At 42.6% G+C, this 24,680-nt stretch overlaps 1 protein-coding gene across 4 annotated transcripts in view; it reads right to left on the bottom strand.

Annotated features, from left to right (window-relative positions):
- DCX (doublecortin) overlaps positions 1–24,680 on the bottom strand; it is a 338,315-nt gene that overhangs the window by 10,997 nt on the left and 302,638 nt on the right. For all 4 annotated transcript variants that reach the window (XM_049704493.1, XM_049704492.1, XM_004281546.3 and 1 more), the window contains one exon: positions 9,099–9,193. In XM_049704493.1, the coding sequence (XP_049560450.1) occupies positions 9,099–9,193 (95 nt within the window). The remainder of the gene's footprint in view (positions 1–9,098; positions 9,194–24,680) is intronic.

A 24,680-nucleotide genomic window follows, 5' to 3' on the forward strand; every position in this document is an offset into this window, starting at 1 on the left:
AGTCTTTGAGTATTGGTTTCTTCATCAAGAAAATACAGAATGTACAATCTGTAAGGTCTCTACCAGCTCTGAGGACTCTTAAAGAAAGACTGATTCATTAAAAAACACAACAAAGGCAACTATAGCAAATAGATACATTTCTCACCAACCCATAATCCCTACACTGTAAATCAGGGGTTGGAAAACTTGCTCTGTAAGGGGGTAGATAGTAAATATTTTAGGCTCTCTTTGCTGGTCACATATGGTCTCTGTCACACAGTTTGTTTGTTTGGGTTTTGTTTCTTTTACAATGCTTTAAAGATGTAAGAAACATTTTTTACTTCAGGGGGCCATCCAAAACGACCAGGCCATACACATGATTTGGTACTCTTGCTCTAAACTACCAAACAACATCGCTTAGAAAACTGATAAACAGGTAGGAAGTACAACACTGAGGAAACGACAGGAGGACAATAAAAAACACACATAAAATTGAATTGAGGCAAAGTGGCATACAATGGAGTTGCATCTCTGAAGGCATTCAGTTCTCCGTAAACTGAGTAAAATGAAAATTGAACATAGTCAAAGTATCTTTGAGCTCTAGACTTCAAGAATAGTGGAGAAAGACTCTGAAAATCTACTCCTACATAAATACAAGTAACACTGGAAAAAATTGTCAAAATCAACTTTTTCAGAACTCTGGAAATTAACCAAAGGCTTGCAACAATCCAAAAAATGTTTATTCAAGAAAAATGGCCTAATCTCAGTAAGAATACCGAAATTTGGGGTGCTTTAACTTGCCCTATTTCTATTCTCCCTCTCCCCGGCTCCAGGGTATCTCTGAAAACCAACAGCCTCACAACTACAGTCTCTGAAAAAAACCTAGCAGCCACTGGAGGATGCAGAATAGGCTTGGAGCTCCCCCAAATGCCCTATTCCCAGAGAACTGTCACTATTTGACTTGTCTGGTAGCTCCCACTTGTGGGGCTCTTCTTTATTTGACCTGACTCAGAGCACACTCACTGTGAACAGCCTTTTCAGGGAGCATTAATCAGCTGCAATTGTTTAAAATCACAGCTGCCTAACGCGGGGGAAACAGTTGGGGCAAATGAAGCTGCTCAAAACCTTAAAAGGAAAAGCTGGAGAATTCATGTCCATAGGGGCCTTTGAAAAGTTCTGAAAATATTCCCAGGAATCTCTAAGGCCAGGCACATGTTCAGGACTGGGTATATTCTCAGAAAAGACCTGAGAAGTTCCTAATCTCTCACCTCTGGTTGGCCTTGAGGCCCTGTGCAAACAGCAAGTGAAGCCTGAGGCAAGCTGCTTGACGGAGCATTGAAATCAGGCTCCAACACACACACACACACACACACACACACGCACGCACGCACGCACGCACGCACGCACGCACACACACACACACACACACACACACACACACACAGCCCTTCAGCAAAGGCTGGGAGACTTATTGGATCAAAGCATTTAAGGAAATCTAGGAAAATTATCCTTCAAGAATGAAGGAGAAATCAACACATTCCCAGATGAACAAAGACAGAGCTAGCAGACACGTCCTATAAGAAATACTAAAGAGAATCCTTCAGGGAGAAATGAAAGGACAGTAGACAGCAATCCACATAAGAAATAAAGAACACTGGTAAAGGTAAATACATAGGTCAATACAAAAGAAATTATAAATTAATTTTTCTAACTCTTTTCTTCTATTATCCAATTCAAAAGACAACTGCATGGGGCTTCCCTGGTGGCGCAGTGGTTGAGAGTCCGCCTGCCGATGCAGGGGACACGGGTTTGTGCCCCGGTCCAGGAAGATCCCACATGCCGCGGAGCGGCTGCGCCCATGAACCATGACCGCTGAGCCCGCGCGTCCGGGGCCTGTGCTCCACAACGGGAGAGGCCACAACAGTGAGAGGCCCGCGTACGGCAAAAAAAAAAAAAAAAAAAAAAGAGTGCAAAAGACAACTGCATGGACTAGTAATTATCAAGATGTGTTGATGGACTTATTATGCATGAAGATGTAATTTGTATGTGAATAGGAGCACAAAGGGGGGGAGGAACAGAGATATAGCAATACAATAGCAAAAATTTTATATAAAGTTGAAATTAAGTTGCTATTAATCCAAAGTAGATTGTGTTGAAATGTTAATTGTAATCCCCAGGGCAACCACTAAGAAAATAACTCGAAATAAAATTAGTAAAAAATACAACAAGGGAATTAAAATGGTATACTGGAAAAATATCTAAGATAAAAAGGGCAGAAATACAGGAGTGAAGGGACAAAAAGAAGACATAAGACATATAGAAAATAGCAAATGGCAGATGTAATTCCTAATTTACCAATAATTACATTAAACGTAAGTAGATTAAGCACTCAAAGGAAAAGGCAGAGATTGGCAGAATGGATTTAAAAACATTCAGCTCTATGCTGTTTGAGACATAATTTACATTCAAAACCATAAATAGGTTGAAAGTAAAATGATGAAAAAGATTTACCATGCAGTTAGTAACCAAAAGAGAACTGGAGTGGCTATACTAATATCAGAAAAAATAGATTTTAAGACAAAACTTGTTACTAGAGACAAAGAAGGACATTTCATAATGATAAAATATAACAATTAAAACATATCTGTGCCTTAACAACAGAGCACCAAAATACATGAAGCACGAAATGACTGAACTGAAGTGAGGAATAAACAATTCAACTATAATGGTCGAAAACTTCAATACCCCACCTTCAGTAATGGATAGAATAACTAGGCAGAAGACCAACAGGGAAAGAGAAGACTTGAATGACAGGCACTACAAATAATTACACATCTAATCTACTCCATCTAACAACAGCAGAATACACATTCTTCTCAAGGTCCCATGTAATGTTCTACATGACAGATCATATGTTAGGCCATAAAACAAGTCTCAATAAATCTGAAAGGATTTAAATCATACAAAGTATGTTCTTCAACTACAGTGGAATTAAATTAGGAAGTAATAACAGAAAGATATTTGGGAAATTCACAAATATGTGTAAATTAAACAGCACATTGCTAAATAATCAATGGGTCAAAGAAGAAATCACAAAGGAAATTAGAAAATACTTTGAGATAAAGGAAAATGAAATAACAATATACCAAAAGTTATGGGATGCAGCTAAAGCAGTGTTCGGAGGAAAATTTATATGAAATGTTCAGAATATGCTAACTCACAGAAACAGAGAGTAAATTAGTGGTTGCCAGGGGGGTGGGTGGAGGGGGAAGAGGCTGTGACTACTGATGGGCATAGGATTTCTTTCAAAGGTGATGAATACATTCTTGCACAGCTTTATGATTATTCTAAAAACCACTAAACTACGCGCTTTAGAAAAGGTGAATTTTATCTCAATGTTATTTTAAAAAATAGTACTTTTGAAAATCTTTTACATTGACAATTGAATACTTTTTAAATTTTTTTATTGAAGTATAGTTGATTTACAATGTTGTGTTAATTTCTGCTATACAGCAAAGTGACTCAGTTATACATATATATTCTTTTTCATATTCTTTTCCATTATGGTTTATCACAGCATATTGAATATAGTTCTCTGTGCTATACAGTAGGAGCTTGTTGTTTATCCATTCTATATACACCAGTTTGCATCTGCTAATCCCAGATTCCCACTCCTACCCTCTTCCACTCCCCTCCCCCTTGGCAACCACCAGTCTGTTCTCTATGTCCCTGATTCTGTTTCTGTTTCATAGATAGGTTCTGAATACTGTTTATATGATTCCTGAGCAGGTAACCCTATATAGCAATATGCATGTATTGGTGCATAGTGTATACAGTAATATTCAGTAAATAATGATGTGTAGAAACGTAAGAGGCGGTTTTGTAGCAGTTTTGCTCTATGACTATATTGTGACCAGTGATGAATTCCATAAGTTAAACTTACACATAATGCAAGTCCACTGTAATAGAAACAGCACAGGATTAAGAGCCAGGAGACCTAGGTCCTAAGCCTAACTTCCCCTTTCAGGGTCTTTGCTTCTGTATCTGAAAATTGCGGAAGATATAGACTATAACATCTTTAAGTTTCCTTCTAGCCCTAAAATTCTATAAAATATAACTTGGATCATTACATTTTGTTTTTCTCTAGTTATACCAAAGCAAGGGAAAGGAGGCAGGCACTACCAAGTTAGTGAACTCCCTGGGCATTTTTCAGGCAGCACACAAGGGCCTTTTCATTATGGAAGCCACTTTGGGTCCCACCGCACTGAACCACTGGGCTTCAGCATTCACCCCTGTTCTGAGTCATTCATGTAACAGATCCTTCAGTGTAGCTGGTTGGTTAGTGGAAATAATTATCCGAGAAAGACTGTTCCAGACTGTTATCTCAGAGGAAGAGGGGACAGGCCTGGGAGTAGCATTGGGAGGCGACTCCACTTGCAGCTGCTGTGACTTGGAATGGGTGGGGTGAGGCACAGGCTATGGAGAAAATCCAGAGGACTAGGCCTAGGTATGAACTTCCGTACTTCTGTCCTCCATCAATTTATTTAGTATTCAAAATATATCTTCTTGTATGGGTAGAACAATGTTCAGGAAAAGGAATTATCTCAACATTCTGTTTTTGTTGATTGATATGTATAAATACAGAAACACACATACTGCTTAACAATACAAATAATTTGCACCTGAAATTCATTTGCTTGGTCCCCTGGAGCCCTACAGAACAAAATGTTTGTAACAAATACAGCTGTGCTGGCGATACTATTGCGTTAGAGAAAACAAAAACTTGGTCTCTGGTCCAAGAAGCTTATAGTCCAAAGGAAGTCAGAGAGAAGTTTTGAGAAACCTGGCTTCTAGTTTGGGTTTACTTTTTCCCAAATGTGCCCTGTGCTTTTCTGATGGTGTGGCTTTGTTCTCGCTGACTTTTTTAAAAGCTGGAATGCCCGCTCTCTTCACCAGCCATCAAAAGCCTACCCAGGCTTCAAGGTCCCACTTAAATGTCACCTAGTCTATAAAGCTTTCGTGTCTCCCACCCTCCCACAGTCCGACGTCTTTCCTACCCTCCTTTGTGTGCTCCTGCAGTTCTTTTTTCGCTCTTGATTACACTACCAAAATCCACTTAGAGTGGTGTCTGTGATGTAAGTTTCAGGACCCTGCTTTATTCATCAAACTATCTCTCTAAGCAGTTACAGGATGACAGAAAAAAAAAAAGTCTGGAACACAAAGGGAAATGTATATTTAAATAATGTTAGTTATGCTTTCAAATAATATGTCAAATATATTTTCCTTCAATCTCCAGGCAGCTTGGCAAGCGAAATGCCTCCAAATTTAAAGCCATGAGGGCAATCACTAATCTGGAAAAAAAAATTTAATAAACGAAAAAGCGGCCCTGTGTTTCTAGGCATTTTGAACATCTTTAATACGGTACCGTCTCTGAATTGTTGAATCATACTGGGGTTGTCTTTAACCTCATCACCTCCTTTTTCTCATCTGTAAAATGGAAATGCTAACCTGCCCTATCTCTTTCACAGGGTTATCGCTAGGGTAAATGAGAAAACGGCTATGCAGAAAGATAAAGCAGTATGAAAATGCAAAATGTTGTTCTCATTAACTATACAAGGATTTACTTCGTGTCCATATTGCAGCACTTGAGTATGCGGACTTTGGCTAACCTCATCGCAGCTGCATTAAAAAGGATTCTCCATGAGTTGCTTAAGAGGAGAAGCCAAGAGGCTGATTACAGCTTAGGGCCCTGTCACAACCGTCAAAATTTACCAAAGGGATGCTGGGACTTCACGTTTGTTTCCAATTGTGCAGGAGGAAAGTCATGGCCTCAGCCACCTGCTTCCTGTCTCCACCATGACTCACACCTTTCAGGTCCACTTGGATGGAAGTTCAGGTGATATCTGCTTAGGCCCACTGCCCAAGGACCTCGATGGTGCTAAGGCTCAAGTAACTTTGTGAAAGGAGGAGCAAGAAGCTGAGCCGGAGCCCCAGGGGGACTGAGCCAAGGTCACAACACACTTTTTAGCTTGTTCAGAAAAACCAGTTCATCCTCCATCATTGGTGGTATAAGCATGAGGCTACTGCCTCCTGATAGGATGCACTGAGTGAGATGCAACATCACTTCTATGACATTTCTTGTCCCAAATGCACAATCTGTTAACCACAAGGGAACATCAGACAAACCTAAATTGAAGGACATTTTACCAAACAACTAGCCTGTGCTCTTCATTTCTACGATATACTGTCTTGAAGATTTTTTTAAAAGACTCAAGAACTTTTCTAGATCAAAGAAGACTAAAGAGACATGACCACTGAAGGCAATGTGTGATCCTAGATTGGATCCTGGACCAGAAAAAAATAACGCTCTTGGGGCAATTGATAAAATTTGAATATGGACGGCAGAGTATATAACAGTACTGAATCAGTGCAAACTTCCTGATTTTATAATTGTACTATGGTTATGAAAGAAAATGTCCTTATTCTTAGGAAATACCTACTGAAGTATTTAGAGGTTAAAGGGCATGATGTCTTAAACAATTTCGAATGGTTAAAAAATTTAGTAAAGTGTGTGTGTGTGTGTGTGTGTGTGTGTGTGTGTGGAGAGAGAGAACACAAAAAATAAAGTAAAAGGGAAAAAAATAAACAACTGGTGAACCTTTATAAAGAGTATACAGAAGTTCTTTGTACTACAATCTTACAACTGTAAATTTGAAACATCGAAGTAAAAAGTAGGGGACTTCCCTGGTGGCGCAGTGGTTGGGAGTCCGCCTGCTGATGCAGGGGACGCGGGTTCGTGCCCTGGTCCGGGAGGATCCCGCATGCCGTGGAGCGGCTGGGCCCATGAGCCGTGGCCGCTGGGCCTGCGCGTCCGGAGCCTGTGCTCCGCGGCGGGGGAGGCCACAGCAGTGAGAGGCCCATGTACCGCAAAAAAAAAAAAAAAAAAAAGTAAAAACTTAGTGAAAATTATACCAAAATCCAAATGTTTTTTAAAGTTTGCTCTAGAAAATTATATAATTTATTATTTAATGTTTGTTTGCTTAACTGCCATTAAAAATGGGTAATTTGAAAAATAAAATGATACACTGAAAACTCAATGATACAAAGAAAATAGGCTCTGACAAGGCTGCCACCTGTAGCTTGTTCTGGTTCTTCAATGGTGAAATTCGTTTTTAGAACTGAGTCCAAAACAAGAACAAAACAAAACAAACAACCACACACACACACACACACACACACACACACACACACGCAGCCCGCAAACCCAACCAGATGAAACGGTTTAACAATGCACTCACCTCAATGGGCTTATGGATGGTGGGGCCTCAGCCTAAATGAACTGAACATGTCAATTACAAAGCGGAAGGACTCAAGTGTGCAGACCAAATAAATGCCCAGGCTGCCCTCAGCCCTTTGGAGAAGGTACTGGTGGAAGGTGCTGGGGTAGGTCACACTTCCCAGAAGGAAAGTATGGGCAGAAATGCATAGAGCAAAGACACAGTAAGAAACAGTGGAGCATCCCCAGGAGGTTCTGTGTGGACAGTAGAACAACTGAAGTAGGCTACTCCTCGTCTTGGAATGTCCACACTAACAAGGTTTGCTGCTCAGAAGAATCACTGAAAGCTGACTGCAAAAGCAATTTTCATCCATCTCACAATCTCTGGGTACCGTTGGTTACACAGACAGTTCAGCAGATCTTCCTTTGGGGAAACCAAATAGCTCAACAGAACAATTCGAAGGTTCTGGTCAGGGTCAGTACCAGAAGGTAAAGAAGTCATTAAAGGAATGGAATGGGCATTAGGAATGATGGAGCAGGTAATGGTCAAGTTAACCAGGAAATTAAAAATCCTGATGTAGAGAAAAGGAAATGAAAATAGGTGTCAGGCAGCGCTGTGCTGTTAAATGTGTAACAACCGACTTCCTGTGGGAGAAAACAACAACCTTGATTTGTAGTATTTGCTGAATTCTATGGTGTAAATAAATATTCCCATCATGGCTGAGCTCTAGGTACCAACACGATGTCACCGGACACAGAGTTGGGAAGCGATGCACACAGTCAGCTCTCAGGAGCTCGTGTGAACTGGCTCCAGCAAACCACTGGTAGCAACCACTGGTGCCAGTCTTACGTCTGCTGCTACCTGGCTATGTCACCTCAGTAAGTAACTTCATTCTGGGTTTCAAATTTCTCGTCTGGAAAACATCAATCTCACAAGATTATTGAGAGAATCAAATGAAACGAATTTATCTCCATCTCAGATCTCTTGTAGCTCTTACCCTCTATGGTTCTGTGATGGAGTTGGCCACATTGGTGGCTTTTTGCCTTTCTGCATCTCTCGCCAAGTCTTGTGAGCTGGGAGAAAACAAGAGAATCCTAGAGGAAGCTGCTCTAGGGTGTGGTAATCAGAGCAGAAACCACATTCACATGGCCTCAGAGATGAGGTTGAAGGCAATGGCCACTCCAGATTTTTGATACAGAAGAGATTTCTGGGTGGGAATCAATTTGGAAAGCGGGGGTAGAGAATTTCTACACCTCTATTATTTTAATGGTATATTTATTGGGGATGACTTAGAGGTGTAAAGGGTGCCCAGGGCCAATGCAATGTATATATGCCCTCTCTTCCTACACTGTACCAGAATCTGCCTGGTAATGAAGAATATACAATGAAACTAGGGCCTGTTCATACTTTGATGTCCTGTGAATCTAAAGGGAGTAGCTTAGGGCTAACTTTCTTTATGTCATTTATTGGAGCCTGGGGCCATAAGTTGCCCTCAATGCCCTCTTTGCTGTGCCCCTGAACTGCAGGGACAAGTGCCCAACTCAGCCCCTGAGCCATCATTTGGTGACACTATTAGCTCAGAATGGTTATTTGGGCCCTTCATACCTCTTCGTTTTGGTTAAATATAACCAGAACTAAATAAACTGGGGGTCAGAAGAATAAATAAAAGTGACTGGAAGCTTAGCCCCTGCTGGGATTCCCAGCACTTCAAGCTAATGGACCAGACAAAGGGAAATTCTGGCCTGGATGTGCTGCTGAGGTAGACGGAAGAGAAAACCCTCACCAGCCATTCCAAAAAGTCCAAGTGCAAAGGAGTTTAGTAAGGTATAAGAGACATAATACCTTGTGCTTCCGGAGGCTGCCAGGACTGGTGGGCGTAGAGATGGGAGACTGCTTAGACTTGGGGGTAGAGAGCTGGCTGCTGGAGGTTCCGTTTGCTAGCCCAAGGCAAGAGAAAAGGAAGGGGATAAAAATCAACAGCATACAAAGGAACACGTTATCCTTCCCCTCCGAAGACACTAAGAACATTCAAACGAGCTATACAGACAACCAAGTGATGTGACTGAGTAGAACAAAGGTGAAAAGAAACACATTCCTCAGAAAGGCAAGAACTGCAATGCTCAGTTAATTAGATCCCCATACAGTGCAAGGCGGTAATCCACCCACCCATTCCCCCGTGTGCTTCCAATTACAGGGGTCTGGTTCTTTTCAAATCTTTTTCATATTCATTCCCAAGTTTGACCCTAGCAACATCTCTGGGAGGTAGTCTGGGAACATATTACTTTGTTTCAATTTTATATGTTAGACAAAATTGAGGCACAAAGAGATTATGCTGCCTTACCTTAAAGGGGAAGAAATATGGGTAATTTGGACCAGGGCACATCCCCTTGGGTGACAGATGATGTGGCAGCTGCAGGACAGCCCCATTGTCTATCTCTCTCCCCTCTCTCTTTTCCTGCTCATCTTTCCTCCCACTCTCTCTTCCCTACTTCATTCCGGGTGCAAAGAACAGAAGGGAAAAAAAAGAGAGAGGGAGCTAATTAGGAAGAAGAATGAAAAAGAAAGTGGAGGAGAAACAGAGTGCGAAACATAAAGGGAGGTACCTACAGCAAAATGGGCAGAGGAGAGAATCGAGAAAGAGGGAGAGAAGATCAGGAATGGAGGAGATGAGACAGGAGACAAAGATTCTTGGGGACGAGAAGAAGGAGGAAGTTTGAAATCGGGAGAAAGGCTTAGAGACAGAAAAAGGATGACGGTAGCCAGAGTCAGGGTGCACCCGCATTTGTCTCTAGTCAGTAAAATGCTGAAAATGAGATGGTTTAGTATTTAACATCTCCATATTCCACTGTGTTTGCAAAATTGTCTTATAATTCCCTTGCTGACAAGATTTTTTAAAGATCCAATCGTGTAAAGAAATGTGGTGCACTGAAATAGAACAATTAGCAGCTTTCAAAGGGGATTCATGTTCAGACATCTCATCTAAAGTTAATCTTTTTTAAAATCTAAGGACCTACATTGTTCATCAGATATTCTGAAATGTGCTTTAAAAATAAGGGCAGGGCTTCCCTGGTGGCGCAGTGGTTGAGAGTCCGCCTGCCGATGCAGGGGACGCGGGTTTGTGCCCCGGACCGGGAAGATCCCACATGCCGTGGAGCGGCTGGGCCAGTGAGCCGTGGCCGCTGAGCCTGCGCATCCGGAGCCTGTGCTCCACAACGGGAGAGGCCACAACAGTGAGAGGCCCGCGTACCGCAAAAAAAATAAGGGCAAATATCCCAAGGGTGTTGGTGGGGTGGGGGGAGGAGAAGAGAAAGAAGGAAGGGACGACAGGAGGGGGGTGGAAGGACATTGAAAAAGTTAAGCAGGAAGATGGCCTGAGGGTGTTGCTGTTAGTCCCACAGGTAAAGCTTAAACTGGTGTATCATGAGTATTTCCCGAGGATATACTTTCTCTGCACCACTTATGGTAATGTTTCCCTAGGTTCTGGAACCTGCGTATCAACTGTAGAGATGAAAGAGACATCAGTGTGGTGGTTGGTGAGTTTATCCAAGTGCAAGTGAGCTGAAATATGGGCACTAGGAATCCACCGTCTGGCCTTGCCTGTGTATTCACTCATCTCTAACCCACTCACTGAGGGGCCTTTCTCCCTGTCAGGGCTTCCTGGAAGTCATTCATTCAGTTGGCCAGTAGCTACAGAGTACTTTCTCTAAGCGAAGCCAAGTATTAGACGTTGAGGTTTCAGAGATGAGTAAGTCACTTCCAGTGGGGTGGCAGGTAAGAATACAGTGGGAATAAGTGCTATGACGAGCCATACAAGGGGTATTATTGGAGCCCAGTGGAGAGGCTTTGAAATCAGGGGACTAGGAGTCAACACCTGAAAAAAGTCTTGAGAGGTGCCTCTGGAATAGACAAATCCATAGAGACAGAAGTAGATCAACGGTTGCCAGGCGCTGGCCAGCAGGGGGCAAGGAGGAATTAGGCAGGGCAGTTTGGAGAGGTCTGCTAATAGGTACAGAGTTTCTTTGAGGGGATGAAAATGTTCTGGCATTAAATAGTGGTGATTGTTGCACAACTCTATGGCTAAACTAAAATCCAGTGAATTGTACCTTTTAAATGAGTCAACTGTTTGTGATGTCAGTTATATCTCAATAAAGCCATTGAGACAATGACTTGGATCTGGTTAGGCAGAGAGGATAGAAAGGGTATTCCAGACTTCAGAATTGCGCCAGCAGGGGCAAAGACATGGTGGTGTGAAAGAACACAGTATGTTTACAGAAGTGCAAATAGCTCCAAATGGCTCAAGCGTAGGATGCCAGCAGTGAATTCTGAGAGATGAGACTGGAGTTGAGGATAAACACCAGACCCTGGGGGCCTTTTGTGAAGTCTGGGTTTGATGTGTGAAAGAAATCTGGGAGCGATACCATCAAATTTGCACTTAAAAACTATGACTCCAGATGCAGGGGGAAGACTGGTGAGGTGGTGTGTGTGGGGGGGATGGTTAAAGGTAGAAGCAAAGAGACTGGTTAGAAGACAATGCATTAGTCCAGGTGAGAGGCGGTGACGGCTTAAATTAAAGCACTGGGGAGGGAGAGAAGGGATCGGGAGAAGATAGAGGCCTAGAGGCCAGGCAAGTTTGGAGCGAGCGTGATGTGCACGTACCATGCAAGCCACGCAAGGAGGAACATGACCTGTGCCAAACAGCACACAGACTGGGGGAGCTAGGCTCTGCCAGGGCACTAGGCTTTCTGGTGAATAAAAGAGGCACTTTGGAAAAGGCAAGAGTCTGTGAAGCCACAGTGAGGCAAAGGAGTCATTTACTCTGCAGGAAAAGGAAGGAGTGCCTGGGGGTCTCCAAACAGGACCTGGCCCCTAGTATTCAAGATGGAGAGCAATCTTTGGGATCAGTGTCAGCTGACATAATGAACGTCTTCCAAAAGACCCCTGACCCCAGCCAGGAAGTCTAACAGATGTAGGCATCCCCAGGTAAGTGCTGTCATGTTGTTCCACATGGTCACTGTACCTTTCGGCAACAATAGATTCTAGTTTCCCAGCATTTGTCAACCACGCTACAAAAGGATGGCTACTATACTTCCAGTGTGAAAGCTGTCTTTTTCACCTACCCTCTTATCTAGCTTCTTATCTGAGAATGAGCCCACTGGTCTTGGCAAAATGTGGAAAGTTATTAACCAAAGTTTATCTGTATGGGAGTCAGTTTCCACTTATTGGCCATAGATCTGCACATACAGGTTTCTTTTGCAATTTCTAGTTCTTTTATCAATATTCTCTGTAACTCTCTCATCCGCAAACTTTACGGGGAATACATAAATACATATTCCATGTATACCTCTCTCTATTCTCTGTATGTCTGTATATGTTTATATATGTTTCACTGCCACTCCCCCAATCAATCCATCCCCAGATCAATCTTAAGTTGCTTATAAATAAAGGATTTAATTTTGTCATCAACATTCAATAAGCGTTTGGAAAATCAGCTTTTCACAATTTAACTACAATTAATTTAATTGTTGAAAAAAACGTAGACACTTTCCCAGACTTCCCTGATGGAATCAAACCCAAAGATGGACATAGAGAAATGAGAAAATATAGACACGTACAGGCAAATGTCAATTCCTTACAAGCTGAAGGAGACTACATAAAAATATATTCTCATATGCATTTCTTCTATGGGTTCTGTGGGAAAAAAAATCTGGGAGGGCGCCATTTGATTTGAATTCTGAAGCCAATTCGTATAAATGTCACGTAAAAGAAGTAGCAGGGAAAGATGAAAATAGGGTTTGACGAACTGTGCATAGCCTTGGATTGGCAAATCCACATGGAAAGCTGTCACAGTTCATTTTGAGAGTGACTGGAAATAACACCGGTTTGATAGCCCTCATTTTCCTTTACTCTGCTTTACTAAACATCTTTAGTTCCTGTCTCTGATGTTCCAGTTCTCAGCTGCAATTTGAGATTGTATTGGGGGAGTCTTTGACCTCTTTTACTCGTCTCTCTCATTTCCCTCCTCAGGACCACAGCACTGCCTCACTGCTGTCACCCTTTATTTATTCATAGTCCAAATCCTTTTATTTCTTTCTTCTCATTGTGCAGTTCACTTTTTCCCCTCTACAGCAAGGTACATCAGGAACTTTTCAATCTCCTAGGCTGTCTTATCAGTCTTATCAATAAAAACCAGGATAATAATGCTTATTGTGTGTCTGTGATAAGCTAGGCACTCTTTTCTCTCTTTCCATTCTCTCTCTCTCTCTCTCTCTCTCTCTCTCTCTCTCACACACACACACACACACACACACACACACACAGAGCCTCATCTAGTCGTATTCTAATTTCTGTTTGGGAAATAGAGGCTTGCTCCAGTTAGGGGTAGCAAAGTCAGGATTTGAACACACGTCTCTCTGATTCCAAAGTCTATGTGTGTTTTGGTTTGTTTTCAGTTTTTGCTACATTGCTCTTCCTTTTTTACATGATTTGCTTCTGGGACTCCTACTTATGACAACTTTCTGATGGCGGGTAGGAAGGAAGGAGAAGGTTTGTGACACAGAAAAAAAGAAAGAAATAGGAGCAGGTAGAAGCAGACACCAGAGCTTATGCTCATCTTCTAGACTTTTATCCTACTTGACCTAGTTTAGATTAGAAAGTGATTAGCAAGAGCTATCTTCCATTCACCCTACCAACTGGGTTTCATAGAAAATGTCATGAAACAATAGCGGACAGAGCAGCCAGACAGACATGTAACTACCCTCATGCCACATGCCTCTGGGAAGATGGTATCTGTGCCCTGTCGCTCCCCTCAGGTATGCAGCACAATTGCCAAGCTTGGCCTGGCACAGTCTTGGCTTACTACCTTCTCTGAATGATTACACCTGCCCATTCCCCAGCGCTTGTTTTTAAATCCTTGGCTCTATCAGAATGGAACAGGACAAGCCCAAACAAAAGATGGCGGGTAAGGTAACTAGGCTGAATTAACTAGATTTGCAGGGATTTAAATGTGTAGGGGAATACGGGTTCCCAGGAGCGAGGGACAAGGCGGAGGGAGTCAGTTCCCAAAGAACAAGGAGAAAGTTCAGTCTCTTGCATGGGCGGCCAAGGGCAGAGTATGGTCACCAGCCTGGCAAGTTGATGCTGAGCTCTTAGACTATGGATTCCCTTGTCTGGAGGCTGGACTGATCCCTGGAAATTAGGATGCAACTGTGTGTAAGGTGGATGTAAGTAGCCCCAGGTACAGTGATTAAAGAATTGTCTGGGCAATGAGTTAGACAAGCCATCATACTTTCTGGGTTCAAGTTTGCACGGCGCAGGAAGAAAAGGGCCGGTTTGACATATGTTTTCACCCAACCTTTGACTGGAGAGCAAACTGATTTAACACTCATTCACTTAGCTCTGGCTTTTCCCTCCCATTCTAATCCCAACACTTGAGCTCAACTCAAAATCAAGTCTACTGGTTTTGGTTTGATGTCTATTTTAAAATATTGCTCACTGAAAATAAATAACTCAGTCTACAAAAAAAAAAAAAGCCATGACAATAATTTCAGAGCCACCTTAATAACTGCAGATGTATTTCTACAATTGTTTCCAAAGCATTTTGCAATATATGAATTCACATGATCCTCCTGATAACCCCAAGAGATGGTAGCCAGGAATTAATAGTCTCCTTTTAATCACAAGGATATAGAGGCTCAGAGAGTGTAGGACTTGCTTAAAGGGTATAAACTGCTTCTTCTCAATGGATGGTGGACTTGAGGGTTTGCTCACAGATTCATTTCAAAATTCCCTCAAAGTTAGCATATCACATACCACCATGACCTTTTAGTGACTGGTTCTCTGTCTTGTCTTTTCTAATTCCCTAATGCCTTGCAGAGGGAGATCTCAATATACGATTCAGCAGCCACTTCCTCATTTCTTTCTCATTTTGAGATGCTCTAAGTGTTCCTTCATTCCAGTCCAAAGACACCCTGGTTCCTCCCTACTTATACAGGGAGGTTTCCTGGAAGGCCATCCAAGTAGAACCAAAGTGGTTTCAACTTACTTTAGAACAAAGCCAAGAGACAGGGCCTGTGGTTTTCACACATTCATTCCAAAGAGCCCTTGGGCGGGGTGTGTGGATTGGTTTGGCTAATTGCTTCTGCTCAGTGGAAATCCTTTGTCCCTCTCCCCAGAACCATCCAGTAGGGAAGCAAGAACTAAGGGGCCCTAAAACAGTTCTTCACTGATTTGATCATAGGGCCAGTTCTCAGACCAAATTCAATCATAAGTTGTGAGATACCCTAAGTTCAGAAGTTGGAATTTGAACTTTAAATCTATTCCCTACAGAGTCTTAAACAGCATGCAGTGGTGAATCTTTCAAATAGGGGAGAGAAGTAAGAGTTTTCCCTGTTGCAAAACAAATATGTGATGCTGGAGAGGGTGTGGAGAAAAGGGAACCCTCTTGCACTGTTGGTGGGAATGTAAATTGATACAGTCACTATGGAGAACAGTATGGAGGTTCCTTTAAAAACGAGAAATAGAACTACCATACAACTCAGCAATCCCACTACTGGGCCTATACCCTGAGAAAACCATAATTCAAAAAGAGTCATGCACCACAATGTTCATTGCAGCTCTATTTACAATAGCCAGGACATGGCAGCAACCTAAGTGTCCATCAACAGATGAATGGATAAAGAAGATGTGGCACATATATACAATGGAATATTACTCAACCATAAAAGGAAACAAAATTGAGTTATTTGTAGTGAGGTGGATGGACCTAGAGTCTGTCATACAGAGTGAAGTAAGTCAGAAAGAGAAAAACAAATACCGTATGCTAACACATATATATAGAATCTACAGAAAAAAAAATGGTTCTGAAGAACCTAGGGGCAGGGTTTCCCTGGTGGCGCAGTGGTTGAGAATCCGCCTCCCAATGCACGGGACACGGGTTCGAGCCCTGGTCCAGGAAGATCCCACATGCCGCGGAGCAACTAAGCCCGTGAGCCACAACTACTGAGCCTGCGCTCTGGAGCCATCTAGGCACAACTGCTGAGGCCCGCATGCCTGGAGCCCGTGCTCTGCAGCGGGAGAAGCCACCACAATGGGAGGCCTGCGCACCGTGGTGAGGAGTGGCCCCCGCTCGCCGCAACTAGAGAGAAGCCCACATGCAGCAACGAAGACCCAACGCAGCCAAAAATAGAAATAAATCAATAAATAAATTTATAAAAAAAAGAAGAACCTAGGGGCAGGACAGGAATGCAGATGCAGGCATAGAGAATGGACTTGAGGACACGGGGAGGGGGAAGGGTAAGCTGGGACGAAGTGAGAGAGTGGCATGGACATATATACACTACCAAACATAAGGTAGATAGCTAGTGGGAAGCGGCCGCGTAGCACAGGGAGATCAGCTCAGTGCTCTGTGACCACCTAGACGGGTGGGATAGGGAGGGTGGGAGGGAGACACAAGAGGGAGGGGATATGGGGATATATGTATACATATAGCTGATTCACTTTGTTATACAGCAGAAACTAACACACCATTGTAAAGCAATTATACTCCAATAAAGATTTTAAAAAACAAACAAAGAAAAGAACAGATATGTGTACCCAGTTGTGTAATATTTTGGCACAGATCAGTTTCCCTCAAGAAGAGGACGTCTGTAAGAAGGCTGCTGGATGTGCCAAGATTATATTCTCAGGCTTGACAATGCTGACAACATTTATTTCCAGTCGAAGGTGGTTCTGCTGGGAACATGTTTCTGGTGGAGCAGGCCTGTTGTCAACACTCACTCCCAATTTTATTGGGCAGGAACTAGAAGAAACTACACTGCTCTTATTTGTGGAAAGAACATATGCTTTGGAATCAGTCAGGGTTTTAAATCCTGGCTTAGCCATTTCCTAGATGTGTGACCTTGGGTGTAACCTACCCTCTGTGAGCCTGTTTCCTCAACTGTAACATTTGAATAAAAAGAATGCATATGTCAATTGTTGTTCTGAGGAGTACATGAGAGACTACATATAAAATGCTTAGCCAGGTGCCTTAGCAGATAGGGAGGGCTCAGTAATGACATCTCCTATTGCTATTACTACTGCCATTATTAGAAATGGAAGGAATTGAAGCACCAAGTTAGGAACTCCCCTTCCACAGGGGGTGATTTATCAACCTATGCCGGCTGAACACTAATTCTTTCACTAGCAGCTCAGGCGTTAGAGGACTGAAGTTTTCCCGAGTGAAGCCCATAATTCTGGTTTTTGCATGTTATTGCTGTGCTCCCCAGAACAGTCTTCAGCTGTCGGCTCTTCTCTCTTTTTACTCGCTCAGCCTTACCATGGGGGCAGGAGTGATCACTGAACTCAACGTGGAAGCACTGAAGGTACTGGAGCAGGAAAGTTACACAATGGCCATATTTTAGGATGAAAAATGTGGTGGTACCGCAGCAGATGTGTAAGTGGACAGAGATTTGAAGCAGAGATACTGTGTAGGAGTGTGTTGAGTAACGCAGGCATCAGGTGATGAGGGAAAGGAAGGGACTTCTGTGTGGGAAAGGTGAAGATGTTTCAAATGTTCAACAACAGGAACAGCATATGGTGGACATGAAGGATTAAAGAGTGGGAAGAATCAAAGATAACGCCAAGGTGTTGCGCCTGGGGAATAGAATAGAATTAATTCTACTGTCAGGGAGCTGGGGAGAGGAGATGTTTTTGACTTTTAGACACGTTGCATTTGGCACATATAAGCGGAATTGTCTGGTAAGCATTCATGGCACTGACATCCGGAAGGAAGGTTGGGGCTGGAGACGTAGATTTAATGGTCGCCTCTCTGTACCCCGATATGCTATATTCATCACCACCTCTGCTCTTTTGTTCATGCTTTCTCTGCTGCCAGAAATATCTATTTCCTTATCAATTGAAGTCTAATTCTCTTTCAAGCCCCAGTTCTTCCAGGAAGCCTTCCCTTAGCACCCTAGCCCCCAATGAACTCTCTTTCCCACAAACTCCAGTACTTCCAATAGCACTTACTGCCTGTATCTCTCATGCACTTGGCATTTAAACAAACCATTATCATTAAGTCTTATTTAGCATCACAGTGCAATGGTTACATTGTGGACTGTGGAGCCAGATTGCCTGGATTCAAATCCCAGCTCTACCACTTACTAGCTCTGTGATCTTGGACAGGTCACATTGTTCATAGGCCCTAGTTTCTTCATTTGCAAATGGGGATAATAGCACCTACCTCGTAAAGTTGTTGTAAGGACTAAACTAGTTAATACACGTAAAGTGATTAGAACGGTTGCTTGGCACATATGAACTATGTAAGTATTTGTAAATAAAAATTTTTGTTAAATTTTATATGCATACTGGTTCCCCAAATAAATCATAAGCTTCTTAGTGACAGGTACTTCATCTTATCATTTCTTTTCCTCATAGCACCTAGCATTACTAGTTACTCCACCAAAACTTTGGGGAATCAGTTGTATTTAAACACAAGTCCCTGGACTTCCCTGGTGGCACAGTGGTTGAGAATCCGCCTGCCAATGCAGGGAACACGGGTTCGAGCCCTGGTCCGGGAAGATCCCACATGCCGAGGAGCAACTAAGCCCACGCGCCACAACTACTGAGTCTGCGCTCTAGAGCCTGCGAGCCACAACTACTGAAGCCCGCATGCCACAACTACTGAAGCCTGCGTGCCCTAGAGAAGCCACCACAATGAGAAGCCCACGCTCTACAACGAAGAGTAGCCCCTGCTCGCCACAACTAGAGAAAAGCCCACGCGCAGCAATGAAGACCCAACGCAGCCAAAAAACACACAAGTCCCCGGCTGCAGCAGGTTGCTAGGACTGCTACTGCAGGGAGATGGGTTAGCACGACTGCATCCCATGCTGTGTGGAGTGCTCGGGGACGGGGCGGGGTGGGGGGGGGCGGGGGGGGCGTGGCATTTGACTGCTTGCTCCAACCATTTACTAAACGGCTCTCCAATGGCAATGGAAAATGCCTCCAATGGCAATGGAAAAGTTGTTCTTTTCACTTAAACTAGACGTAAGCTGTGGTTTTAGAAAGAATCAGAGTGGGGGAGGAGGCAAGGCAAGTTTTTCTCTTCCCATAGCTTCGCCAAGGGCACCACTTCCCCTTGGACTGACTGTAGGGGAGCTGATGGAGTGTCTAGGACTGGGCACTGGAAACAAAGGTGCTTAATTACTCATGGCTTGCTCTATGCTGCACAAAGAGAATGACACAGATACCACCCCCCTCTCCCAGTCTCTCCACATCCCTTGCCTGGAGGTGGGGGAAGGTGGAAGGAAGCAGAGAAGCAAGGACCATGCAACAGAGACTGTTTATTCACCACTCTGGAGCTTCCACACCCTGATTTAAGGACAATGCAAGGACCGCCTACCTGGGAGTCAGGAGAGCTGGGCTCTCGTTCTTGAGGACTAAATAGATATCGGGAAGACTGAAAGATTTACTGAACCTCTTTGTATCTTAGTTCTCCAATCTAAAAAAAAACTGGACAATTTTCCTTTCCCAATTTAAGCCATGGTGCTATTATGAGTGACGACTGAGATGACAGGTTTGGAAATATTTTGCAAAGTGCAGAGCATTTACTTCATGTAAAAGATCATTACCTGGAACTTCTCTCAGATGCAGAAGAAGGGTATTGTGCTGTCTACTAGTCACATGTGGCTAGTGAGCATTTGAAGTGTCGCTAGGCAGAATTGAGATGTGCTGTAAGTGTAAGATACAGTCCCATTTCAACAAATGTAAAATATCTCCACAATTTCTTATATTGGTTACATGATGAAGTGATAAGATTTCAGATATATTCAGTAAAATAAAATACATTTTCAAAGCTAATTTCACCTGTTTCTTTGAGCTTAACTGTGGCTACTAGAAAATTTAAAATTACATACAAGGCTTGCCTTTGTGGCTCGCATTATATTTTTATTAGACCGAGCTGGTACATCCAGACAGTCACATTCAGGAAGGTCAGAACATCCAGGTCCCTCCATCTTAGGCAACCCAAAGCAGCGTCTTTGGTTCAGAAGAGGACTCCCGGATACTATTCCCCCATGGGCACCCTCACCTGGCTGTTTTGTGGCCCTTGACCTCCCCTTTCAAAAGCTATGTATTTTGGTAGAGAAGACATTCATTCTTGGGCGTTTGGGAACAGGGAAGATTTGACTTTCAGGAATAGGTGCACATAGGTTGGGGGAAGGAGGGTGGAGAACATCGGGTTGCTGCAACAATGATATACTATTGAAGAATAGCAAACTAATGATCACATTACAATCCTCTCAAGTGGGAATTAGCTTCCTTGGAGGCTCCTTTAAGAAAAAAAACACAACAGAAAGAAAAAGAAAAGATTCCTTCCCAGCAACTAGCTGACTTTGTCCTTTTAATTCAATTCAATTCAATTCAATTGGGAGGTAGCTGCATAAAGAGAAAAATTAACACATTAATGGCTAAAATGGAAGTAGAGAGACACAGAAATGTCTTCCTTTAGTTCTGAAGCCAGGCTTACCTTCGCCCATCAAATGGCAAGTCCTAGGTTAATCAAAAGGGAGCACTGCACAAACTTCCTTCAAACATTCCACAGGAGCCTTCTGGGCTCCGGTTTCATCTGCTTACCACACAATCCCTTGCCCTACTTTAAAGACAAACCTGGCTAATGGGACTTGGATTCTCAGAGTCTGTCAGCTCTGCCCAGTGAGAATGAGAGCTCCTTATAGCAATATCGTATAGACAATCAAATCCTTCCTTAACTCAAGGTTAGGGCTTAGCAACAGACATTCCCTTTGGGGGCAAACTCAGTACTGGCAGGAGTAGGGACTGAACTTGAAGGGAACAAAGTAGAAGGACTTTGATTTATTCATGGGCAGAATGGGAAAGAGACAACTTAAGGAATAAGGAACAAAGAATCAAATTATGACGCAAATTACAGACCAAATAGCATCAATTTCCTAAACCTCAAGTCAAACTGAACCCAGATATTAACTGAACCATGAATTGGACCAAATAGATATATCTTATATATACATATATTATATATATAATATATATATATTTGAAAAGCTAGCAAACTTGTTCAAACCAGAAACAAACCTATATATTTTCTAATGAACTAGAACATCAAAATATTCCTTTAACTGAACCTGAACTGAGCCAATGTTTCATTTGGTTTGAATCCCGGCTAAAGAAGATTTTTGGCTTTCGTTTGCCATCAAAGGAAGGTAGTTAAAATTCCCTGGAAATGGCCTATCTTCCACACCCTTTAGTCACTCAGGTTGAATGAAGAAATGTGGATCCATCCACAAGTCTCAGATCTAAGACGGACTGACACAGAATGGAAACAGGGCGGTACTACCATGTACTACAAAAGAACAAAGAATTTCAGCCCCACACATTGCCATTATTCTTTGGTTAAATGTATATTCATCTGTATATGTCTCTTGCTAACAGCTCAGAAAACCTTGATACTTTATGAAACAATTCTTTCTTTATGTTTGTAAGGAGACATTTATGCTAATGCAAAACTATGCATCGTCTATAGCTCACCCTTCTTGTTACCTGATTCTGATTCTGTGGAAGCTATTTTACAACCCTGGAAATCCCTGATAACAATGGAAAATGATTTTTGTCTAGACATGCAAATTCTGTCTTACCCAAAATGGAAACCAAGTCTTAGACAAGGTAAGAAACTTGTCCCAAGTCACAAAGCTGGGAAGTGGTATAATTGGGTTTTCCTAGAGAGATGTCTCTCCCTCCTCTTCCATATCCTATCTCCCTACACCTCCCAGCTTGAGATGGTCCTGAGTGAGGAGGGGGTGGAAAAGGGAAAATGGGTATGTCAAATCTGAACCTTACCTAAAGTCCTGTTTGCCTGAGATCAGCTTTGCCCCTGTGCAATGTTCACTGAGTGGATGTCCTAGACTTGGCCCTAAACTCCCACGGCATGGGCAAGGTTGTGTTACGTGAATCCTTTTACCCTTTGGGGCTGAAATCTTGTGGAGGTTCTAAATACATCATCTAAGATAAGCTCAAATGTTCCGGAAATTGCCATGAAGGTTGGCTAGACTAGAGTTTGACTTCATTTATGTTCATGAACTATCTGAAATGAAGATTTAATTTCTCTCTACTGAGGATACCACTTTAGATTTTTTACTGGTAGGAAACTGGGGCTGCTTGTAATTCTGATATCTGCCAAAGTAAGGTCCCATTTTCCTACCTCAAATTGGTTACTTTGTTTACCTTGTGTGTGTGAATACATCCTCATTCCTTCTTTTAGCAAGGGAGGTCTGAAGGAATAAGAATAGATCTTGCCTGCCCAAGCCTAGGTTGGGATCTATTATAACTCCTTTCAATTTGACACATATTCATTGAGTCCTAATGCATTCCTTCTCTGTCTCCAACATCTTAGAATCAGTGAAGTGCATACATTTTAGAAGGGAAATTCTGCATGTAGTATGCTGGAGATCAATTATTTGACACATGTTTAAACTGTGTTTAATTACAGGTGGTTGGGTTCATGTGTTCTGGGTAATCCAATTGGATACAGTCTGCAAAGAGAATCGATTTACTTCAAACTGCTGCCACTCCAGCATTTCTAACTAATGGGTTATGTGATGGTTTAAAACTAGGTCCACAAATTCTTTGATATTTCTCCCTTCCAGAAGTGGAGGCTGCTTCCCCTCCCCTTGAATGTGGGCTGGCCTTAGTGACTGCTTCTAATGAACAGACTAAAACAGAAGTGACAGTGTGTAGCTTTGGAGAGTAGATCATAAAAGGCACCACATCTTCTTCCTTATTCACCCTCTTGAATTGCTGTCTGTGGGGAAGATCCTGCCAATGGCCATCTTGGAAGTGGATCCTACAGTCCCAGTTGAGCCTTCAGATGACTACAGCCCCTACTAATACCTTGACCTCAACTACATGAGAGATTCTGAGCTGGACACAACCACCCAGCTAAGCCACCCCAGAATTCCTGACCCACAGAAACTGTGAGATAAAAAAATGTTTGTTGTTTTAAGCTATTATGTTTCAGAGTAATTTGTTTTATAGCAAGAGATAAGTAATACAGGTTAGAAATCCCAGAAATAGCCAGTGATACTTCTGAAAAAATGATCAGCTAAGTGGTTATTTCCAGACTTTAGGAATCTTGATCAACTGTTTAAAGTCCGTTTTTTGGGCAAGGCCCTGCTTAGAACCTTATAAACAATTTCATTCTCAATCCAAGTGCTAAACTCTAGGTCTTTGTAGTTTGAGCAATATGAATTTGCTTAGATAGATTCATGTGCTGTTCTGTATGCTTAATCAAAATATCACCAAACACATGCATTTTTTATTTCTTCTGCAAATATTACCTACATGCTTATTGGGTCTCTAGTACCATGCTGGGTGAAATAGGTGCTCTTATGCATCTATTCATTCACAAGCATTATTTGAGCATCTACTAGGACCCAGGTACTGTGCTCAGCACTGAGGATACAGAAATGAACATGACACCTTGCCCTTGAGGGAACCAGCATTTAGTTGATGAAGTAAATACATATAAGTAAATACATACTTTACAACACAGTTGTGGTGAATATTACCCCAGAGATATGAATACCGTGCTATGATGTTGTGGAGAATGGAACGACTATTTCTATTTGAGGTGTTGAAGGATGAGTAGGAGTTTTCAAGCAAAGAAGAGCGGCAGGTTTGAGGGATGGCATTCCAGGTGCGGGAGAACAGGGTATGCAAAGACATGGAAGTATGAAAAGCCTGAGCTGCCTCTTCACAGTTGAGTTCCTTCTGCTCGAGAATAAAGAGATGGCCGGTGATAGGCATGGTAGCGTGAGGCCAGCAGGACGGGCTTTTTTTCCAGGCCACGGGCATTTCAAAGCCAATAGGCTGCTCAAGCTGCCTCCAATTGAAGAAGCGATAAAGAGTGCTTTTGCTCTCTGCCCCAAGGCTCTCAGGCTAGAAGAATTCTCATGGTGAGCCCTGAGCTTTGGGAGGACAAATGAGTAAATCTTCTGGAGCATATCATTCCTTTACCATGAAGGACTCAAATTGTCCGTGCATGAGTCTTCTAAGCTTCTAAACTTGGCCTTCTCTGCCCTTTTGCCTTTTAGATCAGTGCCACTCAAGCTATGGGTGCGAGACCTTGTACCAGCATGTAAACCAGCACGCTGCTTCCTTTAGCAGTAAAATCAAGCTGTGAAGTAAATGGTTTGCTCAGTGGCACGATTTACATTTGCCACAAGCTCCTAATCTCATCACACACTGATAAATACTTCATGGGTCAGCAGTGATCCCTAGACCACATTTTTTAGATTGCTCACTATCCACTAAATAAAATCCTCTATGACAAATGTCTTTATTTCCTTTCAGAGCCTGGCCTATAGGTCCTTTACTCCTGTGAGAATGATGCAATTTATTTTGTTTCCCTTTTGGTTTTGA

The sequence above is a fragment of the Orcinus orca genome, chromosome X (assembly GCF_937001465.1).
Source record: "Orcinus orca chromosome X, mOrcOrc1.1, whole genome shotgun sequence".
Classification (NCBI taxonomy): Eukaryota; Metazoa; Chordata; class Mammalia; order Artiodactyla; family Delphinidae; genus Orcinus; species Orcinus orca.